The sequence below is a fragment of the Neopsephotus bourkii genome, unplaced genomic scaffold, assembly GCF_033783945.1.
Source record: "Neopsephotus bourkii isolate Nb327-2 ecotype Australia unplaced genomic scaffold, CSIRO-AGI_Nbou_v1 NB_1183, whole genome shotgun sequence".
NCBI classification, from domain to species: Eukaryota; Metazoa; Chordata; class Aves; order Psittaciformes; family Psittacidae; genus Neopsephotus; species Neopsephotus bourkii.
The window spans coordinates 4794194-4818438 of NW_026901668.1; the positions used below are offsets into that span (position 1 = coordinate 4794194).

At 38.0% G+C, this 24245-nt stretch overlaps 1 protein-coding gene across 11 annotated transcripts in view; it reads right to left on the reverse strand.

The window, feature by feature from the left end:
- ERC1 (ELKS/RAB6-interacting/CAST family member 1) overlaps positions 1-24245 on the reverse strand; it is a 287154-nt gene that overhangs the window by 143563 nt on the left and 119346 nt on the right. For 8 of the 11 annotated variants that reach the window (XM_061364024.1, XM_061364022.1, XM_061364017.1 and 5 more), the window contains 2 exons: positions 17443-17636; positions 7480-7491 (listed from right to left, as the gene is read on the reverse strand). In XM_061364024.1, coding sequence (XP_061220008.1) covers positions 7480-7491; positions 17443-17636 — 206 coding nt within the window. The remainder of the gene's footprint in view (positions 1-7479; positions 7492-17442; positions 17637-24245) is intronic. The other 3 variants (XM_061364019.1, XM_061364021.1, XM_061364023.1) reach the window with 1 other exon arrangement.

The following is a 24245-nucleotide window of genomic DNA, read 5'->3' on the forward strand; positions in this document are numbered from 1 at the left end:
TGAAAGGGATCCTCTATTTGCAAATGAAGAACGTGTTACATAGAAAGAGGGAATATTTGACTGGAGGTACCCTGTCAGGACAATGAAATGGAAGAGAGCCATAGGAGAGAAAGGAGAAGAGGGGGAAAAAAGAGCTTACCAATTTAATCTTAGTCTAAGAATGTTAACTATGTATTTATCTTGCAATATCTAATAGCTGGCTTTGGATGTTATGGATAAGTGATTTTATTTTCATTCCATAGTAATGTGATTAAGAGTGTTTTCAAATCAATTGAGTGATAGCAACAGAAGTATGCACTGAATCTATAAACGAATGACTGTAATATCTATGATTACCTAGAATATTTTTCATCCAAAAGAAATTATTTGCAAAGATGCACAGGCTAGTTAGGAAAGCTGGTTTCACAGGAAGTGGGATGACTGCAGGGTGCTGAGGCACTGGAACAGGTTGCCCAAGAAATGGTAAATGCGCCATCCCTGGCAGTGTTCAGTGTAAGGCTGGACAGAGCCTTGGGCAACACAGTGTAGTGTGAGGTGCCCCTGCCCATGGCAGGAGGGTTGCAACTAGATGATCTGAAGGTCCTTTCCAACCCAAAGCATTCATTTTATGATCCTATGAAAAATACTAGCTAGTGACCAGTGGTAATAAGAAATGCTCTCAATTGATGAGTAAAGTACTGAAAGGCACATCTGAAACACAAGAGTTCAATGCTCTCATCTAAAGCAGTGAAGTCACCTTGTGCATATGTCAAAAATAGAACTTGATCTTCACAAGTAACACAAGAACTAAAGGTAACATCTCAATTTGGTCACAGACTAAACACAGGAGAAGTAACTTGGACAGCGGGAAGCCTCACAGCAGAAAAATGCTGTCTCAACAAGGCAGCTGAGAAAATGCTGAGAGTCCACTATGCTCTATCCTATTTGCCCACAAGCTGAGCAAGATAAAGGATGTGACAAAAATGGATGTGAATAATGGAAAATGGTTCTTTCAAACTGAATGACAAGTGCAGTGGACCACCCCATCATATTTTTCTTGCTGCTTTAATTTTGTTTTTCAAGATCAGTATTATGCAGCAAATTCTTACAAAAACCAAACAAAATTTGTGGAGTTTGTCCTAGAATACAGATTAATTTACCATAGTAACTTAGAATCACAGAGTAATTTTGTTTGGAGGGATCAGTGAAGGTCATCATGTCCAACCCCTGCTCAAAACAATGCCAAATTAGAGCAGGTTGCTCATAGCTTTGTTCAGACAAGTTTTGAATATTTTCATGAAGACTCTTCAGCCTCTCTGAGCATCTTTTTCAGTATCTGACTCCATCACTGTGAACTTTTTCTGCAAATTACCTCACTGGAACTTTGATTGGAACATGTTGCAACCTGTGTCTGTTGCTTCTCAACCTTTTTCCTGAATACATCTAAGGAGAGTTGCTCTGTCTTCTATGTTCCCATTAGGTAGCTGAGGAATCACAGTATGATGTCCCATGAGGCTCCTCTTCCTGGTCCTGAACATAATCAGTTCTCTCTGCTCCTCCTTGCATGTTATGTTCTGTAGCACCTAGTCATCTCACTTGCCTGCCTGCCTGACTCACCTCACTATCTCAGTTTCTTGTATCTGGAAGCCCCAAACTAGACACAGTATTTCAGAAGCTGCCTCACAAATGCCACATAGAGGGTAAAACCAACTTTTCTTGCCCTACCAGCAATATTCATTTGGCTTTCTTCAGAGTAGCATGACACTGTTGACTCAAATTCAGCTTGTCCTCAGCTACTCTTTGGTCCTTCTCCATGAACCACGCTTCTAACCAGTTGACTCTCAGCCAGTATAGATGGGGGGATATTCAACCCCAAGTGTAGAGCTTTGTGATTGCCTTTATAGAATTTCATGAGATTTCTGCCAGTTCATTTCTCCCGCCTGTCGAGGTCACCCTAAATAGGAGCCGTGCCCTCCAGCATATACTCCCCGTAACTAGTCACGTCAGTTTGCTATCATCCATTAAAATGCTGAAGGTGTAGTGTCTCATCATCCACATCATTAAGAAGACATTAAACAGTTCTAATTACCCTCTGAGCCAGTCATCTCATCACTGAAGGCAATCACATTGGTCAGGCATCATTTGCCCTTGTACATCCATACTGGCTGTTCTCCATCACTTTCTTGTCCTTCAGGTGCTTGAAGATGGCGTTCAGTCTACTCCAAAAACTTTCCAGCACATGAAGTTATACTGATTGGCCTACAATTCCCTGGATCCTCCTTCTCATCCTCCTTGAAGATGAGTAGGATATTTGCCAATCATGAGGAGCTTCCCTTGACAGCCTCAAGCTTTTGAAGATGGTAAGAGTCCTCACTATGGTATCAGCTGGCTCCCTCAGCAATCCTGTATGTACCTGATCTGATTCCATCAACCTGCGTATTTCTTGCAGTGGTCTTCAAGTTCGTCTTCTGTGGGTAATCCTTCACTCCCACAGACTCTGCCTCTATGCTCAGGGATCTGAAAGGGGTCCTTACCAGTAAAATAGGAGGAAAAGAAGGTACTGAACTCTCCATCCTTTTGCAAGTCTCATCCTTTTCAGTAACCTTTTAAAAGAGGTCTCCTGCCTAACAGTTCTCTGTAACTATCATATTATTGCCTAGTCTAGGGACTGTTAAAGCTTCTGGGAGTCAGCTAAGGAAACGTGTGCATCAAGACTATTTTACCATAGACACATAAATTCACTCTGCCCATAGAAAGTGAAAATCTAGTCAGAAGATAAAAAAATCTAACAATTTGGGGGTATAAATTTTTGCACAGAAGTTAGCCATTAAGAGATGAAAAATAACTTTCAGATTTCATTCCTTAGAGTAAATGTGATGTGACACATATGGGTTAGTCAAAATGTTTAATGTTGCATGAAGTTTGAATGATAATTTCAGTTAATCTGATGATGACGGCATGCTAGGTAATTTGTTAAATCTGGGATATATGAACGTAAAGACATGTTCTAACATGTCTTCTAAAAATAATGTTGTATTTTGATGTTTCAAATAATATGGTTGCGTCTGAAAAAAAAAAGCAAATTGTGAAGAATTCCTCTTACCTCTTAGAGCACTTGACTTGGAGCTCTTCAAAATTCACAGCACACTGTTGACATACAAACATTCTCCCTAGTGCCATATCCAATCACATCTTTCTAATGCTACCTCAGCTCAAATTCCCACAGGAAAGCAACATGCTTTGTGAATACATGTACTGAAAACAGCAATAATACAAAAATGACTCCTCAGTGTTTCATATAATGAAATTAATTTCAGCAGTAATAAGAAAGAAACCAATTCATGCGAGTGAGAACTCTGCGGTGATGTACAGCTGTGAATAATTTTGCTTTGTTAAGATGCAGTGAAATAAGACAAGAAAAGAGGACCTTTGACAGAAAAGATACAGATTCCACTTCAAAGGCAGAAAGCTCTGGTAATCACTGTGCCTAATTTGAAAGACTGTGCCAGTGACCCCTTTGCAAGGAAAACCACAGTCCTGCTTTGTGCCCTATTCATCACCACCCAATCTTCACAGCCAACAAATCTGATGCCTTCATTTCTTCCATTTCCTAACATCTCTAAAATGCCTTACTTCTTACTCGCAAGGAATAGACAACTCTTACAAGCAAAGCAGTTTTTAACACAAAAAATTCCATGAAGCCATTTTTGCTCTAAGTAGAATTAAAGAAGCATACTACATTAGAGGTCATTATTTTTCAAAGATGACCAAGGAAATTTAAATGGAAACTTCTTTGAACACGTTGTATCTGGCTCTGCTGAGCTAAAACTAACCATTGCTGACACAACATGCTTGAAACTTTTATCATTTCCAGATGTGATTAATGACCAGCATGGTGCCAGAATGAAGACCTGAGTCTTCTGAAGGTATGAACTAAAGAATCAGACACACTTCCAGTGAAATTCCTCCTGACTGCCCAGGCACTTTCTTAGTGCTCACATACACAGCTTCCTAGAGATATAGTATATAATTGTACAAAGCTATTTCCATCACAAACTCACAGGAACCACAGGCTGTATATGCCTGTAACTAAGTACTCTGCCTTTATATTTTTTTACCGATTACTGGATAGCATTCCGAGTTCTCTGCATTTGCTTAACTTTCTATGCACTGTTATCTGTTATTTTCCTTCTGTTACAGAAGGATTGTATGTTTTAAATACTTCTTTGGTGTTTAAACATGTTCTGTTTAACATAAATTTAGGACCTTGGAAAAAGGACTGAAATAATCCCCTCAGACGTAGGATTTTGTTTTTACTTCGACTTTATAAGGCTACACTTGAGTTGCTATACTGACGTTTAATTTTACATGGACACTCATAACAGACTTGTATCTGGATTCATGCCACCAGCCTGCACTCATCTAATCACCAAGCCACTTCACTGTGTGGAAATAAGGTTCACAGTATTTTTTATTACTTCCTATTGCATCAAATTCTCTTCAGTATAGAAAAAACCCCAACAAACTTATTTCTCTTAAGGTCTGGATTACTTGCTTCAAAAGAAGACAGAGAGTACAATTAAGCATGTAATATAAACTATTTGAAAACCTGACAGTAGAAAGCTGGACACTAAAAGACAAGCCTCCTGATCTACTGTTCCAGCTATTATTCCATTGCAGTGCTATACTACAAAGATAAATTGTTGATAAACAGCACATTCAATGTTATTCAGCAGACAAAAAAAAAAAAAGATGTAGCTGTTTGTTACCCAATCTGAAGCTAGAAATCTTGCTTTTGCTTTATTAATACAGCTTGTTCTTTCCTTGAAAAATATGTTATTGCTCAATATAGCACCTGATTTTGTCAGTTTTGTTATCTTTTTCTACCTCATCTTTTGCAACACGTATACATAAGAACCACTTAAAAGCACTGTAGCATATGGCTTAATGGTATTTTTCTATTTTCTTTTTCATTGCTGCAGGTAATGACACCAGACTTGTATTATTTGGCTTATTACTCTTGAACTCAGCATTGGAAAGTTCTTTGTGTAAAGCTGTCATCAACACAGATGCTTAGCCAAAAAATCCTTAAGGAAAACTGCTTTAATCCCCATGCCTTCCAAGATTATTTTATTTACTACGAATCTGTATGACATCCACTTTAGGCCCTTAGACTTCTGAGCAGTAGCAGCAATGCAGATTAGACTACAATGTTCATATTCACTGAGTTTATCAATGTGAGAGAGAAAATGAAAACTTAATAGACGGCTCAGAAAATTCAGAGGGTTTGCACTGACTACAGTGAGCAAAGCTATTCTTAATGAGAACCGATAAAATTCAGAGTATGTTTTCTTGTTTCTAGAAGACAGACATACCTAACACATTTTTTCACATATTAAGTTCTTTTCCAGGAAAATAAATTTGCTTCGATGTCTGAAAAAAATAACTGCTTGACACCATTAAGAGAAAAAATAAAGTCATGACTCCCACAGTAGCTTCCGACATAGAGTGTAACTTTACAGCACGGCTGTTTCTTCATATGTTGAAGTTAACAGCAATTAGGCAAACACTGAAAGGCACAGGAAAGAAAACGAGGGCTACCACAAGCTCTGTACTTCTCCTGCTTGTCCTTAAGAGAAACTTTTAATTGTGTTTCTGGCCAGCAGGGATTTTGTCGTTCCAAGAGTAGTCATTTCACCTATTATTCCCTGACACTCCTGATTTATTTTAACAAATATATGAAGAACTCAGCAACTAGACATCATAGCAATCAGTTTTAAGAAAGAGGAAAAAATAAAATGAAAAACCCCAAACCATAAAACCATTAGGACACTGTGAGGACAGAATGGACAATCTTTTATCAGAAAACTCTTCAAAGATCCTAGCACTTGGCCAGCTCAAACCGCAACCGTACATTTTCTAGCCACATTTTACAATATGTTCTAAATGAAAGAAGTTAAGAGTTATGGTTACATTGTTTGGAAAAGAGAAATCATGCCAGGTCTCAAAGAAAACACACCCAAAACACACCTTAAATCTAGTTCTCCCTCTTGCTCATCACAAATTCCAGTAGGGGTGCAGGTATTGATAAAGACCTATAGCCATTTGGATTGAAGCAGAAATATCTTTGACAGGTGGACGCCATTACATTTAGCACTACATCAGCCAGACAAAGCACATCCAACTCCACTCATAGTGGCAGCTGGTAAATACCCAACAAAAGTTCTGCTCATGCAAGAAAAGACACTGTGTGTATTTCAGAGAACGCTCACAGAGCAAAAAGGCTTCCTGGCAGTTCTTTTCTTTGAGACCTGAAGAAAAAGGGTCATTCAAGGACAGCCCTCCTCTCCCCAACAATTACAAGTATGCCAGTATGACACACTGAATACGGAAGGTATTGATGGACAACAACATGATTAACTTTCAATCTTTTTCCAGTTTGTGGGAGGAAGGAAAATATGCAGCCAAGGCCACAAATGTGATGTCTGTGCCAAACCAAGGTCAGAACACCAACACAATCTGAAGGCGTCAGCAGCACTGCAGCATCATGGGATTCCACTCACCACCACATTTCTCAGTGTTAATCAGGAAAAGAAAAGTTGGATGCTGGTCAATAACTCAGAAATTCAGTCAAGCAGTGGCTTTCTGGGCAAAGACATGGCCTGAAACAATTATAACCATTCCTTCCTCAGAAGTCATGGATACTTCCTACCAAATGGTTTCAGAGCCTTAGATAATGTGCTCTGACTTGTATGACTTGCATTATGTAGGCAATAGACTTTTACTTCTACCTATCCGACCAAAATGCCAAAATCTATGTTTAGCAACTGCTTTTAAAATATAAATATAAAACCATGAGCCATAGCTGAAAAACTTCACAACATGTTGTCTCTTGGTAGGTTTTCTTCAATAGTTTATCACTCTGTGCCTTCAACAAATGTATCTTTTTGCTAATTTAGTTATCTTTAACCCTCAGCTCTTCATTCTTTCTGACAGCACAACACATTCAAACTGCACCAAAACTGGTTTTGCAAGATCACCACGAGGTTTCAGACATAGATACAATGATAAAAATCCAAATGTTAAAGTATATGTGACTAGTATTTTAAAGGAACTAGTTTTGCATCAGTAGCATGCATCAGAGAATATGGCTAACATTCCATCTTTCTTCTTCTTGAAATAACTGATAAAACCAGTAATACTTAAACTGTCTAGCTTCCAGGTCCTCTATTTTTTCTATTGGAAGGCTTCACTGGTAAGTCCCCCTTCTTCCCAGTGCACTACAACTCTGGTTTACAATGGTTTGATATAAATTCTTCAAGTACAAGTTTCTTCTAAACATGCACCCTATCCAACCCTTCCTCCTACACAGACTTAACCAAATCCCTGATCTCTTATTTTGTAGATCATGTAGTTTGATGTGCAAACTTCTGTAAGATCTCAGTTTTAGCTGAATAGACAACAGTCTCATAAACACCCTTATTAAAAGTGAATACTGACCTTGAGGTGAGGCTGAAGGAAGCAGCAAATCCAGGAAGGAGGTGCGAAAGAAAAAGAGTTAGAGTTTGTGAAAACAGTATCCAGAGATAAGGCAGTTCAAGAATACAGGACAAAACAGGCAGATACAAATCAGGTAACGACATACAGACATACAATCTTTCACAAACACAGAGCTGCATGTTTTATAGACATCAATTTAACAAAAAAAAAAAAAAAAAGAAGAAAGAAAAAGGAAAAAGGACCTTTACATTAGATTACACCATTTCACTTAGAGGCAACTTTCTGTAGAGAAAATATTCTCTAGTACGTAAGAGTTCTTGGAAAAGGGAAATATGCCAACTGTAGAAAACTCTGGATTTACATCACTAGAAGTATCTTTCTTCCAGAATTCTAAGTAACATTTTGAAAATGTGGCATTTCTCTCTCTGAGATGAACCCTAATGTGTTCCTTTATGTCATCTTCTATGGCCTCATTTTATCCCCATGAGCAAAACACATATTCTTCACTTTTTCTGCAGATGACCTAGACTTGTCAAAAGGGAATAAATAAAAGGGGGGAGAAACTCCAACCATGGAGCAAAGCCTTCAAGACATGAAGGCTTGTCAAAGCTAAAAGTTCATCTTTCTTAATTTTGACATTGAAGTCACCCTTCCAAAGACAAACAGAAAAATAGCATCTGCCTCTTCTTCCTGCAGTATTGCTGTTTTAATTCTCCCATATAAGGTGCAATCTAAAAACAATAATGACCAAAGAGACGTATTTTTAACAGTTCTCTCCAACATTGTTCACTAGCAGGATTGACCAAGACAAAATGCTGGAGTCCCCTGTGCAACATGAGGCCCTATAGGTTCATTATTGCTTTTTCTTTTTTTTTTTTCAAATATCTCCAATATTTTTTGATAGGCATCTGCTGTCAATTTCACTGATAACAGCAAGGTAAGTCAACAAGGAACCATCAGTACAGATATTTCACCTTTTTTCAGTTGGTAGAAGAGAGAAAAAGTTAATGTCTTTCTGTTTAAAGTAGCAATTAGGCTTCTACAACATATGTGGCACTTCTCTCATGGCAAAATTTCACTCTAAGAAGGCAGGATATGGTCTGGAGAAGAATATTTCTATAGAACAGGCTAATTGGTATTATGTTTGGTATACGAAACCAGGCAAATGAAATTTGAAGTCCTTATTTCTGGCATATATTTTACAAACAACAATGTAGGATACTGAATTTGTACAAGCAGCAGTTTCAGAGTGAGGTACAGCAGAGCAGTGTCATGTTGGTCTGTAACAGACAAACTGATGTAAAGATACTTTTCTTTGGCTTTTAAAACAGCATTCTTCAAACCAAGTTCTTCAAGGACAGCTGTTGTAAAGGTTGTGTTATTGGGGATTTTTGTAAAGATGAGACTTGCAAAATGCCAAATACCACATCTCATTGTTTGATCTTGAAGTGAGTTATAATGTTACAAAAGCCTGAGTTAATTCATGTAGAGAAGTGTGTAACTAACAATTCTGACTGCAATCCAAGAGTAGATTCCCTAAGCTGAGCTGCAGAGCTACAACTGGTCAAACAGATTTAATGAAACAAAAAAGTGAAAACAAAACACTTGATTAAATACGGGAATAATAAGCATGGGGGGAAAAGCCTGGCTTTTTTCTGACTGTTACTGAATCTACATTATGAAAGTTTAAGGCCTCTCATTTTGCATTTCAGTGATCCTTTGTAGTTCTTGGTTCTATTGCAATGATGTTGTTATGTTGTTTCTTCAATTTAACAGTGAAAAAAAAAATAGAGGCTAGAATTCAGAACAGCCCTGTAGGATCCGAATGAACCATACTGCTCTTTCAACTGCTATTAAGGGTAGCATCTTTTGCTGGCACAAGATGAAGGGAGGCAGAACAGTACCTGAAATGCTCTGCTGAGGTCACATGCAATTTTCTGTATGCTACCGAAGTATTATTTACCCAGCTGCACAGGATTTAAATGGAGAATAATTATTGCTACATCTTCATTTTGGTTTTTAATAAATTCTTTCTTCCAAAGAAAGATACTTTTGCGTAATTGCTAGCCCCCTTTTCACTGTCAGTTTTTTGTTCTGGTGGGTTTTTTGCTTTGTTTTGTTTTGTTGGTTTTTTTTACAGGGGTTCAAAATATTTTTTTTAAATGTGGATTTTCAGAATAATCATCGTATTTATCCAAACAAAAATGAGGAATTTTTGAAAGCACATTAAAATTGGAAAAAATCTGGAACTGTGCTGTCACTCAAACTAAAAATGAGGCTGGAAGTTGCCAGCTATTACGAAATCAGTGGAGTTTTGCTGCAGACTGGAGGTGACACCTCAGTGCATGGGACTACATCAGTGAAATTGAGCAGAGGAGCACAGCAAGCATCTGCCCCAGGAAGCAGCCCCAAGCAAGCAGGATCAGATACATACCGAGACATGCTCATTACAGAGCAAAATAATAATCTTTAGTTTGCACTATTTCCCTTCGAGCAAGAACATACACTTGCGGCATTCCTTACAAGATCCAGCAGCAGTGCTTCTGCCCAGCCCCATTAACTGTGTACTCCGATGCAACAGTCACACAGGGAGACAAGATAATTTAACACCAAACAGCAGTCTCAGAGAAACCCATCTTCTTTCAAAATGCCATCACATTCCTTTTAAAGATATAGCTGGCCTAAATCTGATCACTGGGTGCAGAGCAAAAAAATCAGTGAGATGTGAAAACTTTAGTAATTTAATTATGAAATATATATATATTTAAAAAGTTGTTGATTAGTCCAGCTATAATTTTTTCCACATGGTTGCATATTATCGGGAGTGGAATGAGTCTGCTACATTAGTCTCAGATGTACTTAGAAAGAAGTTTATGTAATCATTTATATTTAGTCAACCTTCGAATTCCACTAGTTTGACAGTGAGTGACTGTGTATATTTATTACTTTGCCATTCCTTCTAAGCAGCCTGACAAGGAATAGAATGCACTTGATCTTCCTTGAGTCAGTCAAAGCAGGAAGACATTTTATGTTTACCACGTTTGATACCTTTTCTTGTTAAACAGAATCATGGCTTGCCTTTTCCTTTCTTTTTAGCTGATATTTGGAGAACTGTTTAATAGGGAAGAGACGGAGAGATAGAGAAGGTCTGCATGTGCATCCATGTGCATATGCATAATGAACCTAAGAGCACAGTCATGATCACAATGGCCACGGAGCCCTAATGCTGCTATTTCACTGTCTTACTGATGATTACTGTATTTTCTTTTTGTTCTTACTGTACTCCAGAGCAATGTAAGAGTCTGACAGTTTTATTTTTACTGTATCAGTTGTATAAAAAGTTTTGGGGTTTTTTTTTGCCTCCTTACCTACTAGTTTGTGAGTCAAAACAAAGATGCTGACTGAAACAAAGCTACAAAACAACTTTTGAAGAGATGTAGTCGAAATAGGTAACAATGAAACCTTAATGTGCAAACTAGGCTCATTATTTGCCTGATGTTATTTCTCATCTGGTTTTGTAATTATTTTAATTATATCATAGCTCTTATACTACTGACTTAGCAGTTACATTAGGAGATGTTTACTAAATAATTGCTACAATTCAAGCAGAGTATAAATCATCAAATGGCAACTCCTATGTTCATTACAGATAATTGACTTCAGCCTGAGAGGGAATGCTTGACAACCACCTTGATTTAATGATTAAAAAAAAACAGGGCTTGAATGCTACAGGAAATTTGGCAGGAGAAGAAGCTTTCAAAAAAGTTCACCATCAGAACTTCTAATTACTTGTAAGTATTTCCCTAGTATAGGGTCCTTCTCGGATGATCCAAGATCAGATCCTTAGCCTTGGTTTACCAGACAAACAAAGCTTTCAGCCCATTGCTGAATTTAACAAAGGGAGAAAGTCTGTACTCAGTTCCATAGAGAAGAATCACTCTAATAGTGTTAGAGTCCTGCCTGCTTGAATATGGAAACAATACTAGGGCAACACCAGGCAAGCTCATTCAGCCAAAGCCTGCACCAGCCCTGACCTCTCACCAGGTGAAGTAATTGGGGTTTTTGACCTTGTTTTTTAGAACAGCTGTTTCTTCAATATCAAAGTTTTCCCCAAACCACAGGAAAAGGGAGAGAATGGAAAATAAATAAAGAACAAATGGAAAAAGGATATCCCATTATATAAAAAAGGTGAGGATGGATTGAGGAGTCGTGGTAAAATCACTATGATGGCTTTTTTATCTGGTGCTCCCTGCAGATGGATTTGCAATTACTGGAAGTGTCTCTGTCTCTTTTTTCTTAGATGTAGGTTTCAAAAGTGATTAGTAAATTTGCATATTGATCTAAAGGCACTTCAACAAAGGCTGACTTTTTTAGGGCAAACACTTGCCTTCTGAAAATCTGCATATTTCCTGGTGCCTGAAGTTAAATACCTGTAGGTAAACGTATTAGCATCTCATATTCTTATCTGTTTAAAGCAGTTATGTTGATATAAAATGCATTGTTTTTTCCTCTGTGAAACTTAATGTGGGACTTTGGGTGTAATGTTCATTCTGCATGAAGATAAAGCAAGAGTGAAAAGAAAGAAATGACTTCTTCATTTCCCAGCTGGGAAATGATGAAATTCTTAGTATTCAATAAATCTGCATGCTCAGAAGTGGAGCTGGGCTAACTACGGGCCTCAACTTCTTTCCACTGCAAAACTTTGTTCTCAGTTGTTTGCTCATTAAAACTACATGGCAATTTTCAGTTTGGAATGTCCTCAGTTTTCAGTGATAAATCTTAGAATCTTAATGTTCACTTAAGCTATGGATTTTTGAGGGACGTGGATGAGAACAACCAACTCTGCCCTATAATATCACGCAACCAAGAGATAAATATATTCAACTTGCTTTTGCAACTTTTTGATATCAAAATGGATTCAAATACTTCAAAGTATTATTTATTTATTTCAGTTTTTCCTATGCCTGAATCAGAGTGCAGTTTATTTTTGGAGGACTCTAATGAGTTACAATAATACAGAACTATAGTCATACCATGTCTCAAGGCTAACTTTAATGGTGATGAGATTATGACTTCATGAACAGCTTTTGTTCTTTAATTTGACAACATCCCTTTTACTTTAAATTATTTTCATGCCCTTATGTGGTTCATGTTTAGAAATTCTCTAAAAGATATATGTAAAATTCACAGAAACAACCAACTTGAAAACCAAAGACAACTACTGTAAGACATGAGTAGTAGTTTGAAAATACGTATTTCAACTTCAAATTGTTGACTTAAGTTTAGTGCATAATTTATTAGTATAGTTTCCTTTTCACTATTCTAGGAAACCATAAAGTTGATGGAACGTGCTGTTAATTTCTCTCTCCATCTATCCTTCACAGACTGCTACACAAACATATTACAGTCTTCAAGACATACTGAGTAAGATACTTGTACTGTCCACATTTGTCAGCACTCCTTTGAGATCTCCCTATGTTTTTTAACGTTTCATTTTTATTTACTATTGAAATATTTAAGGTGAGGAGTATACCTTCTGGCTGCTACACATCAAAGTTTGAAGGTTTCTTTTTGAATGGGGCAACCTTAAATTTTTTTTAGAAAAAATCCCCCAAATCTCTTTCTTAAAATAGCCATCATTTCCAGCTGTTCTTAATGAGACTTCTGGTATTCCAGAGCTAAGTACTGTCTTCATTTGCTACCAAAGCAAAGTTAAGTTTTCTTCAACAAAAAAATGGTAGTGTCCTATGTCTTTACAAGGACTACCTATCATGCATAGCAAGCATGCCAAATTAATATCAACTTTAGGTCTGTAACTGGAACCAGGACTTCCATATGTATTTAGTCAGTGCTTACTTCTGAAGCAACATATACATATATATATTTACTTCCACCACTCAAGAACCAAGTCAGTTCTTTTTTGCAGAGTACATGCACACAAATACCTCTGTGTATGCTACCCGTGTGAAGGTTGTGATGGCCAAATCCCTGATTATTAGCAGTATTTTTCTTTCTTTAATCTTCCTTTTTTTAATTCCCTTTTTCTTATTACAGGATAATAATCACAACAAACCTCAAGAATAAGTCAATACTGACCTCTATCAATGAGACATTTTAGAACAGTTGAGTTTTAGCTGGTTCAGGCAGAACTGATAGCAGAGGTTAGAACTAAAGGTGAATCACAGCAAGAGAATTAGAATAAAAAGCAACAGCTTCTGTTGACTTTAAATCAGGGAGAATAGCAGCAAACTTCCTCTGGATTGTGGTTATAACCACTGTGACACGAGCTGAACGCAGAGACTGTTAGAGCTTGTACTTGACATAACCAGTTCCTGTTTGACCTAAGAAAGAAAGCGTAATTGCAGCAGACCCAAACAGCAGCAGCAGCAGCAGCCGGGCAGCCAGCAGTGACATTCCACCCCATAGGAAACAGAAGCCTTATAGAGCACTCACTTTCCCAGGAAGTCCCACACAAACCCCCCTACGTGTTGTGGTGCAGGGACCGACACCTGGTAGGGAGGATGCAATTTGCGGGAGGTGTGCTTTCTGAGAAAAGGCATAGTCAAAAAAAAACCCCACACGTACAAAACAAACCAACTCATGGAAGCAGGACGTGACAGTGAAAATGGAGAGAAAAATTGAGGAAGGAAGCAAAACACAGAATGAAAAGTTACAGAGAGAGAGGAGGTTATGGAATGACAATACAAAAAGCAAACAGTTAGTTATAAAGGAAGTGAATAACCAGACAGCTACAAAACCCTCTATACCACCATAGTCTGGGGACAGAAACAAAACTTAGAGCACTGTTCACCCACAGAAGAAATGCAGACCTATGGCCCACCTTCCTGTAAGAAAAAGCAAAGTCCTGCCCACAGAGGATATAAATTAATGAGCTTGTGATTTCAACCTCATGTTGACTCTAGAGTATTTCCAAAACTTTTGTGTAGCATGCACCATACTTAACGCATTTTTTATATCTTTCCTTCCATTCACACTGAAAAGCATCCCCCACACAGCAATTGCAACAGTTATTGAAGAACGGAAGCATTTCGCTCTTTATTTTAACTTGAACTGAAGGCAGCTTTGCCATCACTGAAAGGGCTTAAGAGAACAGTTCTCTGCTTTTCATTTCATCTTCTCCTATCTTTTCTCCTTCTCTGTTCCCCTATACATACCTCCCTAATAGGCGACTCGTTTCTTCTATTCTGTGGGTGAAACCATTCTACTATTTCTCTTCTCCTGATGACATACACTCTAGCTGTCACTTATAACCAGCATACAGAAAAACTCCAGGGAGACACTCTTTTGAAAAATCTTGGGTTTGCTAGTACAGCTATTCTTTGACTGTAATTTATTTCTTTTCATCTTGCTCTACATGGAATAATAACAGCTCCTGACAGGCATGGCAACATTCACTTTTGTGCTTTCTGACAAATGCTTCTGCAAGCACTAGGGTTCTTCTTTGCACAGAAGATTATGAACAGCTGTAGAAGCATTAGAAGTCAAGACAATTTTTAGCTTGCTCTGCATGGACCACAGTTTAGGAAGGACTTTTACATGGCAAAATTATTTATCCTTTTCAGGAAACTAAAGCTCTAGCTCTAAACATGCATGTATCATGCCTGGGTATATCAGTTCAGCCATGAAAGAATACTTCATAAACAATCACGGAAGATAAAACCAGGACCAACCTATACATTGAATAGGCATGTTAAAATCTCTGCTTTGTGTAAAAACTCACAAGGAGATTCCCCTCCCTTGATTTACACAGCTGCTGGCAATCACAAAATAGTCTTCTCTTTACATTGCTAAAATACATACTAGAAGTAAAAGAAAGACATACTGTACGTTATCTCAGTTCTGGTAGAAAAGATGACAAGTTAAAAAGAAGATCACAACTATTTTTTTTTCTTCGTAAGACTGAAGATCTGATGGTAAGTAGGAATGGCTAACACTAAATAGCCATATTATTCACCAAATTGTTATGGAATGATGCCCAGTCATTTGATGATTTTATGCTTTCACTGATGGAGCAAGGGTTTGGTCTGTGACTGAAACAGCAAGAAACTACCACTGAAACATGAAAAATAACAGCTTTGCAGAGATCTAGAATTGCATCTTTTGAAAGAAAAAGCTCTTTGCTAACTCTTTGAATATTGGGTGCCAATGCTTTTATCTGTAAAAGAGGAGGCCCATCTTCACTTCTTTCTTATTTTTGCTTTGTAGACTATAAACTCTTTTGATTATAGATTACTTCGATGTGTTTATTCAGTGTATGACATCGCAAGTCCCAATCTTGAATGCTAATGTAATAAGAAAATGATACTTGCATTAGAAGTGTGCATAAGGAAACTATTCCTGCTATTCCAATCTCATCTAGGAATCACGTTGGGGAATGAAAAATATTTCTGACTTGGTTTTCCTAAACAGTAATTACTTCTGCACACAGAAAAAATTAATGCACTGTGCACATACTTCTTCCCTATACCTTACTTCCAACAGAAACTTGTTGCTTATATCTTGATCCCTAGTCAACTTGCATGTCCTAAGATGATGACATGTTGAACTTCATGCCCGAGATGGGCACCTCTAAGGGACTAAAAAAAATCACACAGAAAAATATGGCTTATAACTGCTATTTAAGATTTTTCATGTCAGACTTAATGCACCTACTCTATACATCTATTGCTTGAATGTTAGGCTGAATGCATCATCTATCAATGGGCTGAAAGCTATATTACTCAGAAAAAAAAAAGAAAGACAGTTAAAAAGGATGTATCCTCGCTTTTGGGTGTTCAAATGAAGCTTGCACCACAGGTATAAAGAATTTTGGTTAAATAAAACTACTTAAACAAAACTAACAGGATGCTACTTACAATCACAAAGACAGAAGAAACCTACCTGACAAGTTGAGCTATTTCAGATCTCTGTCACTTTCAAGGAAATAAGAATGGACTTCTTAGAAAAGAGTTTTTCAAATCGCTCAGAGGGGCCCATAATTTGACTGTCATCAAGCCACTGAATAATAACTAACCACTGCCATCCTAAAGAACTCTGCTCACTTGCCCTCATCGTCCTGACACCAAATGCAGGGCAGTTAAATAGTGCTAAGATAGAAATTAGATAGACTATGCTGGTACAAGGCAAATGGGAATAATCAACTTTCCATTTTGCTTTTCTAACTTAGTGATTTTTCACTCAGAACGGTAAAGTACACAAAAAGCCCCAAACAGGTAATACTGCCTTGAAACTCACTCTTGGTCCAATGTAACAAGAACATGCTAGAAAACAGGATCTGTTTCAAGTCTTTCCCAAGATCTACTATTTATAATTGCAATACAAATCTCATGGAATCATAATAAATTATAATTTTTGCACATTGAAATAGTGAAAAAAAATCTGAACACTCTGGCTCCCACAGAAAGATAGAAAATAATGAAAAGTGCTGAATCAAATTTCATTTGGACAAAAGCAAATGTGTTCATTTGGCTTCAAGTGAGCCAAAGTTTACCTCTGTTCCTACCAGAACAGAGTTTCAGTATCACTTGTCAGAAGAACCTAGGTAACTAGTATCACAGGCTATTAAAGTACTTTTTCTTATTAGGCTTTAGGGTTTTTTTAAAACCATGCCTGAGGAATTTATTAAATCAAAAGAATTAATTGTTCTCCAAGCACAACACAGTGTCAGCAACTTTTCCTACCATCTTCATTCCGTTACAGCTCTGTCTACCCTTCTACTTCTATCTGTATCAGCCCTGTTTTTAAGCAGCCAGGTAATAAAAGTATACAGTAAGACACCCTTTCATTTACTGTCTACCAAAAAAAAAATGACTGAAGGCAAAAAAACCTCTAGCCTTTCCCAAAATAGGCACTCTAAGATTTTTAGCAAAAGAAAAATGGACTAAGTTATCACTAACTTTAATCAGCTTTTTTGCTCCTCTGGTACCTTTATACCATTCTCACCTCTCTAGTTCTGCTATCTTCTTATCCTTATCATTCTTTTCATTTTCCATCTCTTTCAAGATTTCCAGAAGACGATCCACTTCAGCTTGAGCCTTGCTAGATTCTTCCCGATACCGTGTTACCTCCCTTTCCAGCTGCTGCATACGATCAGTCAGCTCTGGGCTGGCCCTAGCCTCCAGTGTTGCTTCATGAGCCTGTAAGAAAAGGGTTTAAGAAAAAAACACTTCATTCAAACATACGTATTTTACAGATACTATGATGACTGCAAAACATTATCTGGATATCTGTTTTAAGCTGGAAAGAATAATCATTACAAACAAATAAATATACAGTACTTGTGCTACTTACAAGTATTGGGAAATGCTTCATAGGAAAATAAAATTTAGAAATAAATTTGCCTTTTTTGATTCTGTCTAAAAGAATTAAAGTGAATTCTTTTTCATTAGAATTGATGGAAGAATGAAGTGAAAATATGAAAAAGTTAAACCTTTGAAAGGAAACGAAACATAAGAGTGAGTGGGCATAAAATAGTCTAAAATACACTTTTGAAAGAGTGATATGGTTGTAGAATTAAGTATCAGAACTATTTTTAGCCTAATCATAGAATCATAGAATAGTTACAGTTGGAAAGGACCTTAAGATCATCAAGTTCCAATCCCCCTGCCATGGGCAGGGACACCTCACACTAAACCATGTCACCCAAGGCTCTGTCCAACCTGGCCTTGAACACCACCAGGGATGGAGTATTCATAATTTCCCTGGGCAAACCATTCCAGTGCCTCACCACCCTTACAGTAAAGAACTTCCTCCTTATAGCCAATCTAAACTTCCCCTGTTTAAGTTTTAACCCGTTACCCCTTGTCCTATCACTACAGTCCTTAATGAAGAGTCCATTCCCAGCGTCCCTATAGGCCCCCGTTCAGATACTGGAAGGCTGCTATGAAGGTCTCCACACACCCTTCTCTTCTCCAGGCTGAACAGCCCCAACTTTCTCAGCCTCTCTTCATATGGGAGGTGCTCCAGTCCCCTGATCATTCTCATGGCCCTCCTCTGGACTTGTTCCAACAGTTCCATGTCCTTTTTATGTTGAGGACACCAGAACTGCACACAATACTCCAAGTGAGGTCTCACGAGAGCAGAATAAAGGGGCAGGATCACCTCCTTTGACCTGCTGGTCACGCTCCTTTTGATGCAGCCCAGGATACAGTTGGCTTTCTGGGCTGCAAGTGCACACTGAAGCTGGCTCATGTTCATCTTCTCATCAACCAATACCCCCAAGTCCTTCTCCTCAGGGCTGCTCTGAATCTCTTCTCTGCCCAGCCTGTAGCCATGCCTGGGATTGCTCTGACCCAGGTGTAGGACCTTGCACTTGGCATGGTTAAACTTCATGAGGTTGGCATCAGCCCACCTCAGAAGCGTGCCAAGGTCCCTCTCGATGGCATTCCTTCCCTCCAGCGTATCAGCCGAACCACACAGCTTGGTGTCATCGGCAAACTTGCTGAGGGCGCACTCAATCCCACTGTCCATGTCACTGACACAGATGTTAAGCAAGACCGGTCCCAACACCGACCTCTGAGGTACACCACTCGTTACTGGTCTCCAGCTGGACATTGAGCCATTGACCACAACCCTTTGTGTGCAGCCATCCAACCAGGTTTTTATCCACCGAGTGGTCCACCTATCAAATTGATGTCTCTCCAATTCAGAGACAAGGATGCTGTTTGGGACAGCGTTCAATGCTTTGCACAAGTCCAGGTAGAAAAACAAATCCCAAGTTAACAGCCTTCAATAATCACATGAGCATGCAGTATTGTACAGATTTGCACAGATGGTGTTGATGTACTGAAGTCCTGGCTAGTTATCTGAACCATACAGACTAGGACTAACTGGAGTCTGGCTACCTGCTGAAATTGTCTTTGCCTAGTTATCTAGGAAATATGATTTCTCAATAACTGGCTATGGGGACAAAAAGCCTCAGAGGACCGAGTGTTTCTGGGTTTTTTGGTGGGGTTTTGTTTGTTTTTTGTGTGTGCGTTTTTTTGTTTTTTGGGGTTTTTTTTTAATAAAAAGCACCGATTTACTAGTGAAATTAATTCAACAGTTACCAAGCATATCAAAGATAAAGAAAAGGTAGCACTTATGCTAGAATTCAAACCAGAAGACTAAGGACTATCCATTCTCTCCTGACCCTTTACTCTTGTATCTTGAACTGCTATTTGATATCAATTAAAGGTATTTCAGAATTGCTCATTTTTGCTTCAGTGGTTTGGTGGAGCTATCCTGCCAACCAAGACTGCTGGCAAACTCAAGGCCTTTCTCTTGTCTGAAGTGAGCCTACAACAGGCAATTAGACACAGACTTTTCCCCTCCTTATGTGCAGCTGTGGAAAGTTGTTTTACAAGCTGCCAGTGTTCTGCTCCAAAGCACAGTAAGTCTAAATCCGATAGACCCAGTGGCCTTGAAAGGTAATTGGACAGAACTGTAGCAGCAGAGTTAAAAGCTGCTGCTTCCAAAGAAGCAAACAGCAAAAAATACAATTCGCCAAATCTGCTTAGTTATTCAGTAAAATAAGACTGGAGGAAAATATCTGTTCATCAACCCCAGCATTTTTGCTTTGAAGTAGCTTGCTTTTAATTAGCTCCATTCAAGCCAAAGCCACATTTTAGTGAAATCCAAGAGAATCTTGAAGCAGAACTTTCTAGGACTGAGGAATGTCTCGATACCAGACTTTTCTGGGACTATGACCTTGGAACAAATGCGGGTGTCTCAAATACTGGAACACTTCTCCTGCCTGAGGGTCAATGCTAAACTGGTTTGGTTTTCTTTCCTTTTTTTTTTTTTTAGCAGGAATTCCAGGAAGCTGGACAACCTGCACAGTATTTTAGCCTAGAATAAAATGTCTGGCAATCCCCAAATCTCCTGATCAGATCCCAGCAGAAGAGCCCAACAGTCATAGAGTAGAACCCTTTCCTGAGGCAATGCATTTCGGAAGACTTAAAAGGATCCTTACTTCTGAGTGACTTTCAAGTCAAACCCTGACACCTCTCTACTACTGAGCTGTAAATCTGAAAATCTTGCTTCTGAGCTCCTGACTGAGACCTGGCTCCAAGTGCATCCCTAGTGAGCCTGAAAGTTTTGAGAAGCCTTTTGTAGTGAGGGCTGTTGATGCTTCCAGATCCCTTACTGCCCCATAAGCACTTCAAATTACACACTCTTGGAAAGGGCTCTCTACAGCAAGCACAAGTCTAATTAATGTGTTGCCAAGATGATGCAGACTCCAGGAGGACATTGCAGCAATGAGACTGACAAGCGTGTTGGTTTCACGAACAGCTGCAAGCCTCAGGGAACATACTTTACTTTGGAAGGAGAGTGTTGGTGGGTGTTCCTGAAATGTCATACTGGGATTTCCAGCCTGCAGGAAAACTGAAATATTTGATTTTATTTCCTTTTCAACTGTTCCTAAATTTCAAACAAAATCCCCATCCTTCCCTCCCAGATAACTGCTTTGAAGGAACTAGGAATCCTGTTTTGGAGAGGCATCTATAAACCTACTGGGAGGCATCTGTAAGTCTACTTGGGGCATCCATATTCTCTGAAGAGACACTATGTTTAGAGTTAAGTCTGGTTTTCACCAGACACAGAACCTGAATTCTTCTGTACTGCATTTAGGTATTTTTCAAACATCTCAATATGTTTGTTTTAGCAAATACTCCTCCAGGCTCTTTAAAGTCATCCAAAATACATAAGCAGATAATCAAGAAACTTAAGAAAAACCAGCAAAGCTAGGCTGTTAGCCTGGATTACTCAACTCTCTAATTCAAAATAAGTTATAAGACCTAATGCAATTCTACTGCCAGGACATTCTTGATTTATATTACTCTGTGTTAATAAAAGTACCTCCACAACAACCCGAGAGACACTATTGAGAAGAGGAAATCAATTTTCTGTTTCAGAAAATTAGCCAACAAATCAATGTGTCTGGTTCTTAGAGAACGAAAGGGCTATTTACACGACATAAATTATTAGTTAAGACACGTAAAACGTATTATTTGTATATAATGCACATAAGTATGGATACTTTCACCTAACACAAAGAGAAAGTTATGTGATATGGTGTAAACTGGAGACCACTTCCTGAGCTGTGAATTACTGACTGAGTGATTTTGGTCCATTTTCTGGGTTATGTACAAAATACGTGTCACATGATCATATCAAAAATCCTACTGGATTCATTTCTTGTATAGGAGAGAAAACCAATGTATTTAGAGGTTTCCCACAAACTCACATCAAGATCTGGAACAGATGAAATTGGCTACCTTCCCAATGCAACATTGTGTGAAATAATTCAGCAGTATTTTTTTCTAACCAAAAAGAAAGTTAAACACAAATAATGAATTCCTATACTCACAGAAAGAAAACAAACCCACACAACTTCCCCTGCCCACCAAAGGTGTACTAAAATTCCAAAATAAGGCAGTAATTTCATTTTTTAAACAGAATCGACATATAAAGTGATAAATGCACTAAGACAGTTTCTGCTGTTATTAAGAGACTGTAAGAAATGCATTTCCATGGGTTCAACTTTTAGCTCTGCCTGAGACAGTGTTCCTAAATCTGCAAGCCCTTAATATAGTTACAGACAAACGTGAAAAGGTATAAAAGTATGATAAAGATTAAACAAATTGAAAAAACAGCTTGCTTAGGGTGAAGGGAACATTACGCTTTCTCCTGTGACAAATGAGAAATATGCTACAGACCACTGAGTTTACCTGGTAACAGGCTACCTTAAACCTCTTAACAGTTCCTACTGACCCTGGCATTAGCTCTCCGCGTCTGTTCCTGTGTGGAGTCAAAAAGGTGAACTGAAGCTGTTTTCAGAAGCACAATCAAACCTGCATGTTTGATTCTGCACTGGTCTGCATAAGAAACACTGTCATGTTTAGCCAGAAAACAGCACTTTCTTAAGCTATGTTTTAATTAGCAAAGCTCATCTGATAGTATTAATCTTTGCCAGTGTTAATTTAATTTCAAATTTTAAGAGACTCAGTACCGAGAATAGCTTAACCTTACTACTTAGTTTAAGCCTACTACTGCAGATATATTCTCAAAGTTCTTAAGAGGAGCTATAAACTAAAAGGTGGTTTAACAGCTTTCTGCTTTTTTGCTCTTAGCCATCATTTCCCTTCTGGAATGTGGTAAGTGATGGGGTGAATATTTCAGGTACCTAAAGAATAAAAGAAAGAGTGATTGTTCCTCACATAAATGTAGTATAACTTGTATTGCTTCCACAGAAAATCAGCTGTCAAAGCCAACTTCTACAACTAAAACAAAGCTGACCAAAGTTTCACAGAAATAACCGCTATTTACAGATGGAGAGGAGATGAAGACTAAACACACTGAGAAGAATTTTCAAAGATGATTATTTTTCGTGCCAAAAAACTCTCTACTAAGAGGCAAGGTAGCCTTACACAGCTTAAAGCATGCCAGAAGCAGGGTAGAGAACAATAGCACAGATCTGATTCAAAAGTTCTAAAATGTAAATAAAAATTCCAAACATTATGACTAAAATTCCAAATCATTATTCCTAAAAGATTAACCAAATCAAACAGCAAATAATTCACTGCAAACACTTTCTACTTTTACCTATGAATTGAGACAGTAAATTCAGTTTAACTTTTCACATACAAATGTTGCCAAGAACTTTTGGCCACAAAACAGAAGTTCCCAAGAATCTGAAATCCCATTTTAATCCATCCTCCTACTTCCAAATGTGCCTCACGTCTCTTAAAAATAGTAAAAGCACGCATAAATACAAAACTATATTGTGATTATTTACTGCAAAACACATATAATGATTTCACTTTTCCTATCGTGAAGGCAAGCAATTCAAATGATAAAACATGTGCGCTGCATTCTATTGTGTCTTTATTAGTTCACCAAAATTATAAATTTGAAACCCAATCAGACTTGCTCCTCCCTTTAGTTCCAATGCTTTGAACATCACATACTGTAACGTAGCTTTTCAAAAAGGCTGTCCTGGAAGTAAAAGTGAATTCTTTTATATACTATGTTCCTGAAAACTTGAGTCTGTCACAAAGAGTTGTTTGTTATCTTATTAGTGACAAAATCTTTTCAATGGTTAGTCTCTGTACACGTGACTGTAAATTTAGACACTGAACAAGCAAGTATTTGGTTGGAATAATTTCATAAAGAAGGTTCAAATTGTAAATAACAGGGAGATGCCTTGAGAGAACTCATTATTAAAAAAAAAATGATCTCTTCAGAAATATGAGTTCTCATAGTCGTTAATAAACATTAACAACTTGCTCTCTTTAGAATTTATGCCAACACAAAGAGTGTGCAAAGAGGAGGGAAATGCCCATTGCCTTCTTTGGTTGTTTTATCTGTGAGCATACTTCAACCCCCTTACCCATGTCTCCTCTAAACTAGGCCTTGCTCACCTGAACATATGCTACTATTTTACAGAAATAGAGCTTCATTCAGTGTGCAGAAGGGATTTACTCAGTAGTAATCAGATAATCAGTGCTTGGTTTTTGATATTCAGTGCATGGTTCTATGCTTTGTGTAAGTTACAAAATGACACTGAAAAGAAGTATTTTCCCAGTTTTCTTTCTATCATGCTGTAGGCTGTTTCTTGGCAAATGGTAACTAACCACTTCATAACACCACCAGTGGGAAATAAGGATGTGTGCAGGTTAAAAACTGAGACGCAAAAATATCTTGTCTTACTCACTCAATGCAAAAAGTCTGGCAGACAATAATTAAGTTATAAATGCTGTAAC